The 9,628-nt window shown below is 43.8% G+C and overlaps 1 protein-coding gene across 1 annotated transcript; it reads right to left on the reverse strand.

Moving 5' to 3' along the window:
* Positions 1 to 6,583: 6,583 nt before the first annotated feature.
* LOC134097513 (UDP-glucuronosyltransferase 2C1-like) lies at positions 6,584 to 8,749 on the reverse strand. The gene is made up of 2 exons (XM_062550385.1): positions 8,694 to 8,749; positions 6,584 to 8,255 (listed from the first exon to the last, which is right to left on the reverse strand). The coding sequence occupies exons 1-2, from the start codon at positions 8,732 to 8,734 to the stop codon at positions 6,674 to 6,676; spliced, it is 1,623 nt and encodes a 540-aa protein (XP_062406369.1). The 5' UTR covers positions 8,735 to 8,749; the 3' UTR covers positions 6,584 to 6,673.
* Between the last annotated feature and the right edge of the window lie 879 nt (positions 8,750 to 9,628).

Raw genomic sequence — 9,628 nt, forward strand, 5'->3', positions numbered from 1 at the left:
AAAATGGGCATGTTACACTCCCACCAAATTATATGTATTTCATTTAACAATATGAACAACGAATAATTTCACAGAAGGAAGTACAGTATTACATTAAACACATGGGCTTAAGAAGCCTCAACCAACAGAACCAACTTCTGCACTGGACGTTCCAATAAGGAAGGTTTACACGTCCGCTCACCCTTTTTATTCAGTCTCTTATCTCCTACTGAGATTTTTGCTCTTCTTATAAGTCCATCCTTACCCTTGACAGTCTCTATGACTCTTGCAAGTCTCCATTCACCTCTAGGTGACATATCATCAATGTCCATAACAACATCACCCACTTGTAGATTTCTCTTTGGTGAGTGCCATCTCTGCCTTGCGATTATGCTGTGAAGATACTCTGTTTTCCAGCGACTCCAGAACTGCTCCGCCAGATATTGCACCCGTCGCCATGTCTTTGCTCCGTAGAGGTCTTCTCTGGGGAACATACCAGGCGGAGGCAGGGCTGGGCTGGACTTCATTTGGATGAGATGATTAGGAGTGAGGGGCTCCAGGCTGTCAGGACTGAGTAAAGTGTCCACAGTGAGGGGTCTACTGTTAACTATGGCCATAGCTTCATACAGCAGAGTTCGTAGTGCAGAGTCATTGAGTCTGTTGTGAGAAAGTGACAGTGTGGAGTTCAGGACGCTCCTGACTGTTTTAATTTGCCGCTCCCAAACACCACCTGCGTGGCTGGAGTGGGGCGCGTTCATGACAAAGTCACATTGCTTGTGTGACAGAAATGAACTTAGTCTGTTAGTGTCAAGCTCTTGCAGAGCTGCCTTGAATTCATTCTTGGCACCAACGAAATTTGTGCCTTGATCAGACTGGATTTGACGGACAGCACCTCTGATGGCAATGAAGCATCGTAAGCTGTTGATGAAGGCATCAGTGGACATATCCTCCAGCATCTCCAGATGGATGGCCCGTGAGCAAAAACAGGTAAGTAGCAGTCCATATCGTTTGTGCTGTTTCCTTCCCTCTGTAGTGAAGAAGGGTCCGAAGCAGTCCATACCACAATAAGTGAATGGAGGAGAAGGCTCTATGCGTTCTACAGGTAAGTCACTCATTCTTTGGCCCTCTGGCGGTCTCCTGAGTTTGCGACAGATCACACACTGGCGTATGAATGAAGAAACTGCACGGCTCATACCTGGGATCCAGTATCCGTTAGATCTGATTTCATTTGCAGTAAAGCCTTTGCCTTGGTGCTTGGTCTTTTCATGGTTGTGCGCTATGATCAACTTGGTCACATGATGCTCTTTGGGAATGACAATGGGGTGCTTAAGAGAATCTGTGAGGGATGAATGGTGCAGTCTTCCTCCCACCTTCAGGATGCCGTCCGTGTCTATAAACATATCAAGATGATACAGTTTGTTGCCTTTTGTTAATTGTTTTCCCTTCTTTAACTGTTCGATCTCCCTTTCATATGCTTGATTTTGCAGGTCTCTGATTATGAGACATTCAGCACTTTTCCGCTCACTCACTGTGGAGAGGGCATTTGACTTGATCTTCCTAGCTCTTCGCACAAGACGGGCTACAGCTTTGATGACTCGGGACCATTCTGAGAACTTGGATAAACGGTCTGTGATGCTGATTGGTTCTGATGTCTGTAGTACAGTCGTCTGCAGTGCTTGAGCTTTTCTGATCTCTGGATCTCCTACAGTCAAGTCGGGTACCTCATCTTCTGTTGTGGCTATCTCACTTTCCCAGAGGAACATGGGACCAGTGAACCAGTCGGATTGGAGCAACTCATTTACCGTTCTTCCCCTAGATGCACCGTCTGCTGGGTTTTTATCCGTAGGCACATAATGCCATTGCTGAGGGGTTGTGATATTACGGATCTTCTGAACCCTGTTGGCAACAAACGTGTGAAACCGTCGTGAGTCATTATTTATGTAGCTCAACACTACCTTGGAGTCTGTCCAGAAGTACTCTTTCACATTAGTGTAACTTAGCTCCTCTCTGAGCATGTTGCTAACAGTAACTGAAACTACGGCTGCTGTTAACTCCAGCCGTGGTATTGTTGTTAACTTGGTGGGAGACACACGAGCTTTTCCTATCACCAGAGCGCATTGAATTTCTCCTCTCTGATTCTTCACTCTCAGATAAGAGCACTGCCCATATCCACTGGTGCTGGCATCAGAAAAGTGGTGTAATTCTGTTTCCACAACTTCTCCGAAATGAACAGGTAAGTAACATCGATTTATATTTATTTTCTCTAGGTTGACAAAGTCATGTCGCCAGTTCTCCCACCGTGGCTTCAACATATCTGGCAGGGGGTCATCCCAGCCGACACCTTGACGACACATTTCTTGTAGGATCCTTTTTCCGGTCAGGACATATGGCGCAAGGAAGCCAAGAGGGTCGAATATGGAGGCAACAGTAGCCAATATACCTCTGCGTGTTCCTGGTTGCTCTGCCAAAGTGTTGTTGAATCTGAAGCTGTCGTCTTCTATGCTCCAATGTATGCCTAGAGCTCGCTCCAGGGGTGCTTCAGAGAATGTCAAATCCTTTGTCTTGGCGCCTGTTGCTTGCTCAGAGGCGGGTATACTCTGTAAGACTGTGTGGTTATTTGAGACAAATTTGTGGAGACGGAGACCTCCCTTGGCACATATTTCTCTTGCCTCTTGTGCCAACTGAATGGCCTTTTCTACTGTGTCTGTACTTGTGACTCCGTCGTCCACATAGAAGTCTCTAGCCACGAACTGTGATCCTATTGGATGTGAGACTCTGTTCTCATTGGCAAGATACTTCAGTCCATAATTCGCGCAGCCAGGCGATGACACTGCACCGAAAAGATGGACCTTCATCCTGTAATCCTGTGGTTGTGTGCTTGTGTCTCCATCTTTCCACCACAGGAAGCGTAAGTAATCGCGATCTTGCTCTGGCACGTGGAACTGGTGAAACATCTTCTCTATGTCACACATAAGAGCTATAGGATGCCGTCTGAACCTCAGGAGAACACCGGTAAGGTTATTTATCATATCCGGCCCTGGGAGAAGATGTTCATTAAGGCTTGTGCCACCACTCTTTGCAGAACAGTCGAATACAACACGTAGTTTGTCTGGCTTTTTAGGGTGGTATATGCCATGATGAGGAATGTACCATCGCTCACCTGCTATTCCATGTTCTTGCACCTCTTCCACATCACTTCTATCTATGATTTCCTTCATGTACGTTGTGTAGTCCTTCTTATATTTCTCATCTCTGTGAAACTTACGTTGTAAGTGGTTGAGTCTGATTTCTGCCAGTTTTTTGTTATCAGGTAAGTGTGGCCGTTGCTTGAAGGGTAAAGGCATCTCATAATGTCCCTGATCATCTTGTCTTATGCCTTCCTTTAGTTTGTTCAGGAAAATGAGATCCTCTTGTGAGACTGTTTTGTCCTCTCCTTTGATGTCTTTAAAGTCTGATTCCAGAACACTGATCACATCTATTGGCGTTACCGGAGGGAGCTCTTTCACAGAGACTTTGTGACACAGGCTGGTGGCTGTACCATTTAAGCTAGGCGTTGCGCAGCCTACAACACTCCATCCTAAATCTGTCAGAATGGCGTAGGGCTCATTGTCTTCTCCTGCTAATACCTGTCTAGGTGTTAGTGCTCGTGGACAGTTGAACCCGATTAACAGTCCGACATCACAGGTAAGGAGGTGTGGCACCTTATCGGCAATTGCTGCTAAGTGAGGCCATCTTTTTGCGGTTTCATGAGTGGGTATATGCTCACGATTCCCAGGAATACCGTCCTTTGTATATGCAGGAGGAAGGTTGATGTGGATGCATGAATTGTAGCCTCTCACTCTGAGACCAGATATCCTTTCGCATTTCATGATCAAGCTCTCTCCAAGCATAGTGGTAAGCTTCAGCTTCACAGGTTGAGTATTTGCTCGTAATTCCTTGCTTACTTCATTATCAATGAATGTGCTGTCGCTTTGAGTGTCTAATAATGCATAAACAAGCTGCTCCTTTGATGGATCTGTGACCAAGGACACCCACACAGGGACGATCATGGATGTACTGCGTGACGGTCCTTTTCTGGTGACGTTGAGTGCTGTGGCTGCCGTGGTTTCATCAGGAGTGCTAGCAGTGATGTTCACAGGGGATGCAGGACCCACTCTACCTTCACGCCCTTTGTAATTCTCATCATGGAGACAGGTTGGGTGCCTTCCCTTGCATACATCACAGGTGTGGCGGTGACGACATTCTTTGGCGTTGTGGCCTGGTTTCAGACACCCATAGCACAACTTATTTTCTCTCACGTGTTTCCGTCGATCATTTAGGGGATTTTCCATGAACTCTGAGCACTTGGGTATTTGATGTTTGTCGTTGTTACACCACATGCATGGGGGTCTTGATTTCCCATTTCTTGATGGTAGGTTGTCACCGTTTACAGTAGTGTGGATGCTGAACACATCAGCTTTGTTTCCTTTTGATTCCTTTGTGCCTTTTTTATCATAGGATGACTTAGAGGAGTGAAGAGCATGTAAGGACGTGACTGGGTTGCATGCTATCTCAGCCTCTACAGAGACAAAGTCAGAAAATTCCTTGAAAGTAGGAAACGCATATCCGTGCATGAGGGCTGCTGTGACCTGACGATTCCAACGGGACGCCAGCCAATCTGGAACTTTGTGCATCAACTTTTGGTTCTCATCACAATCATTTAATATTTCTAGGCCTCTCACATGGGGCATGGCTTGTAAGCAGGCATTCAAGAAGTCAGAAAATGTTCTTAATCCTTCTGCATCTTTAGGTTGTATTTTCGGCCAATGTGACAGCTTGTCTCGGAAGGCTCGTTGGATGACAAATGGCTGACCGTAGCGTTGGTTGAGCTTATTCCATGCGTCTCTATATGCCTCATCATCACTTCTGTAAAACGTGCCTTCAATGCATTTATGAGCAGGGCCACTGACGTATTTCTTTAAGTAAAACAGTTTATCGGCAGCGGAGATACCTTTTCGGTCAATGAGAGACATGAATGAGGCTCTCCATTCAATGTAGTGGATTGGATCTCCGCTAAACACTGTGGGCATTGGAATTGGAAGTCTATTTATGGCAATGCTCTCTTGGATTGCTTGAGCCAGATAAGAAACATCAGTAGTAGGCAATGACCTATTAATGTGAGAATTCTGATTATCTGGAGGTGAATTGAAAATGGGATGTCTCTTGTGTTGTTGCATAGGCTGACTAACATTTTCTTGCTTGATTTGTCTGTCATAGGTTTCCAGTTTAGCACGAACAGCCTTCATGTCCTTTTCTGCTTGTAAACGTTCTAATTCAGACCGCTGTATGTCTAGCTCCATTCTATGTTGTTCCTCCATCATTCTTATTCTTTCCTTTAGCTTTCTTTCCTCTTCCATTGTTTTAAATTCAGCTTCTTTTGCAGCGAGCTCTGCCGCTGCTTCAGCTCTTTTGGCAGCTATGCTGGTTTGCGAATGCTGACTAGCTCCTGACAGAGACGTAGTTGCAGTACCATATATGGAGTGAGCGTAATCATGCTCTAGTAGCCGATGAAGACGGCGCCTTTCTTGCTCTTCGTCAAACTCACCATTTACAGCTGATATTCGTTCCAAGACTACTTTAACAATGTCTTTAGTTACAGCCTCACATGCATCAACTCTCCGTCTAAGTTCAGTAGATGGCGTACCTCTCTCTCTTACTTCTTTATAAAGTTTCATGATTTCCAACATTCCCTTTTCAATGGTGTCTGCCATAGTAGCCAATTCGGTTTCTGTTCTGTCTTTCTTTAAATTTTCTTTGGATGCTCTGATTTGAATTTTCCATTGTTCATATAGGAAGAGCAATCGTTTTTCCTTTTTAATTAATTCTTCATTTTGATATTCGAGCATTTTTTCTGTCGGCACGGGCGTACGTTCTGAACGCCGTGGTAAAGTTAGCTCATTAGCATCATCCTCATCCAATTCATGTTGAAGTTCAACTATTCGGTTTTCATTGCTTTCAATCCGTTCTTTCATTTCCTGCCTTGACATGTTTTCATAATCCCCTATATTTAGTAAACGTCTATATTCTTGAATCTCCGTGTGTAGCTTATTTATCTCTTCCTTAATTCCGTCCATTTTGCTTACAAGTTGTAAATCCTTACCGTCTCCGTTGACAATCACACAACGTGCTACTCACTGTACTGAAGGCTACCGTGCCGTCCGTAGATTAGCTATCCAGCCAGCGAGATGCAGGTGTGGGTAAAGTTCTTACTGTAGCATCCCCACCGTAATGATAGTCAAAGGTCTTGAACTGATGGTGTTTATTGAAGTTTCTTCTCATTTACAGTCAACAAAACCACCACCGTAAGAACTTGTTCCCTTACGGAGGGTGCTAATCATCTAACATTTAGTTCTAACTTCCTCAGTTTACTTCGCGGCAATCAATGGAACACTGCTTCATCACTACTGCATTCAAAATAAAAGTCCCTCGGTACAATGAATAAGGCAACATATTCACCACAAAATGCATAATGAATGCCTAATAGTAATAATAAAAAATACCATTACAAAATGTTAGAAAAATGCATGACCTTTTTAAAACTCAAAAATGGGCATGTTACATATAACCTATGGCAAAACTTAATTAAAAAAAAAAGAAAAGAAAAGAAAAAGAAGTAGACATGTTTTATCTTGCAGCCCTGAAGGAACATACAGTATTATTCAGATTTGACCTTCTTTTTGAATAAAACTGAGAGGCATTTTTTGATTGCCAGGAACATGATCAAAAGTACGAGCAACACAGCCACAAGCAGAGTCAGCATGACGTCTACAGAATAATAAGCGATCCAGGACATCCTGAAGGACTGAGTGCGCAGGTGAGGAGCTCCTCCGTGCCTCATGACGAACTCGATCCAGAAAACTGCGTGGTCCAGAGGCTTCATGGGCTGGTCATGGTGGATCCTGGAGAGCCTCTGCATGTTCTCCCTGTAGGACGGCTCATAGAGCACCTCCTCTAGCGCCTCCTTAAACACAGCTCTGTCTAGAGTGCAAATGTCTACTACCTTAGCGGTTCCTCTTGCCTCCATTTTGAAAATATTATCAGGCTGATCCAGGATTAGGGGCAGGCCTACTATTGGGACACCATGGTAGATTGCCTCTTGGACACCATTGGTGCCCCCATGGGCTACAAACACTTTAGTCTTTGGATGCCCCAGCAGGTCATTTTGGGGCATCCAGCTCACCAATAAGGTGTTGTTGCCAAGAGTCGAAGGCTTGGTACCCTCATATCTCCAGATGACTTTTTGCGGAAGCTGAGCAAAAGCTGCAGCAATGTTCTCCGTAGTATCACTCGGAAGCTCGCCAAACAAAGTTCCGAGGGACATGACGATGACCCCATGCTCCCCTGAGCTTTGGACAAACTCTTCCAGGTCAGCAGGAAGTGGTTTAGCAGGCTTGCATTGGAAGCCACTCATGTAGATCACATTAGGCATGGTTGGGCGTGGAAACTCGAATGTGAAGTCATTCCTCATGAGCCAGATATCAGCATCCTGAAACAGGGAGAAGTAGTCGACGTTGGGGCCAAAAAATCTTTTACAAAACGCTGTGTAGTGAGGATAAACCATCATTGGCCATTGAATAGAGCCCACTGTCCAAGCCAGCACATTCTGGAGTCTCTGGTAGAAAGTCATTTTGTCCGTCAGTTCGGTTCTTGGGTAGGGGACATATGACAGAGGGGAGGGAGCAATAGCGTAGTGGGCCTCTCCGTGGACCGTCCACCTCACGTTAAACACCAACGGAAGATCAAGACGTCGTGCCAAAAAGACTCCACTACCCGTGGCTGGATCAGTCAGGACAACATCATACTTGGCATCTTCAAGCGATTTCATGAGAGGCTCGTCTTCAAACATCATTGCCAACATCTCACAAGCTAGCCTTTGCATTTCTGAGACCGTGTGAAATAATTCTAACTCAAACATCAAACTACTCCAGAACTTTTGTTCTCTCCGTATCTCCAGCAGTCTCTTCACAAAGGTGCCGAAGAACTCCTCATCAAAGCCTACAGCGGAGGGGATAGTAATGGCCTTGTAATGGGGAGACTCCTCTTTAATGTACCAGCTGTCTGAGGGTCGCACTATGGTGATGTTGTGACCTCGAGAGTGAAGCTCTTCAATGATGACTTTCATGTTCACCCAGTGGCTGCCATCTTCCGGGAACACCAGAACTTTACCCCCAGAACTCATGGACACAGTGACCGACAGCACCAAGGCTGTCCAGATAACGTGATTCATCTTAGCCAATCTGAAAGAAAAGAACACTTTGTGTCCTGGTAATATTGTTAAACTTCCCTAATTCAAACGAGACCAGTTACTGTGACTAATGAGGATTGACAGATCTATGAAAATATAACTTAAGTTAACTTAACACCTACAGTAAGTTGTTGTGTTCAACCAGCTTGTTGTTGTGTTAAACCAGCTGTTTCTATGAATGAATGAATGACTGAAGCCTTTATTGCCCCGAAGGAAATTTGTCTTGTACGCAAGGGAGACAAATTGAACATTTTATAGCACAGACAAAATTGTAATGCCTCTATCAGATGATATAACTATCATATAGGCATCAAAATGTTTGCTGTTCAGTCTGTCAATCTCGTTTGTGCTGTTTGAATGCATATGCGATATAAATACATTTTTAAAACACCCAAAGAGATATCCAGGATTCACTGAGTAGAACACTCACCTGGCAGAGGACAAGAGTAATTCAGGGTCGACTGCAGTCATGTGAACAGAAGAAAACCTTGCAACATACACTGAATAAGCCACTCCCAGTTATGTCATGATCTCTGGACCCGGTGGAAAACACAGCCAAAGTTCTCAGTGCCGCTGGAGTAGACTGTCACTTAAGACAACAAATGTGTCCATTCTCCATGAAAACAATTGAAAACATGTGTTTTCGTTAAACAAATGCTAAAATGTGCTTCTGTTAGACAGGTGACTAAAAAGGACGCCATGCATTCATGTGTTCTTATTTATTTTATTTTTTTCGTACTTTGTCCTCCTCTTTGACAGTGAGTGACCATAAAGTAAGTTGAATGAAGTTTGCATTAATGAGTGAAATTACAAAAATATGCAAAATATGTTCTTCATATTGAGTGTATTTGATGCATGTTGCATTGATTTAGAATTAATAAAGAAAACACACATGGAACACATGCTTAAAGTTAAATATAAAATCATCTTTCGGAAATTGATCTTAATGCCTTAAATGAAAAAACATGAGGAAATATTCAACCTTTAAGGACATCAATATTCTTTGTGAATGAATAATGTATTGTAAATGAATAAATGTTTTCCTTAAAATACAGGGGTCATGAGTATTGGAACGCCCATGTTCAATTCCCATGGAGGACTTTTATTTCTATTTCTATTTTTATCTCTAAGGCCAGTTTTTTCATGGATCCAGGACACTATGCACCCTGATAAAGTCCCCTTGGCCTTTGGAATTGAAATAACCCCACATCAACACTATACCCTTCACCATACTAAGAGATTGACATGGTTTTATTTCAGTTAGCCTATTAGCTGGTTTGAATTGCATTGAGCTCAATGAGAATGAAATGGTATGGTGAAGGGTATTGTGTTGATGTGAGGTATAGTGTTGATGTGGGGTTATTT

Source organism: Sardina pilchardus, chromosome 12 (genome assembly GCF_963854185.1).
Source record: "Sardina pilchardus chromosome 12, fSarPil1.1, whole genome shotgun sequence".
Classification (NCBI taxonomy): Eukaryota; Metazoa; Chordata; class Actinopteri; order Clupeiformes; family Clupeidae; genus Sardina; species Sardina pilchardus.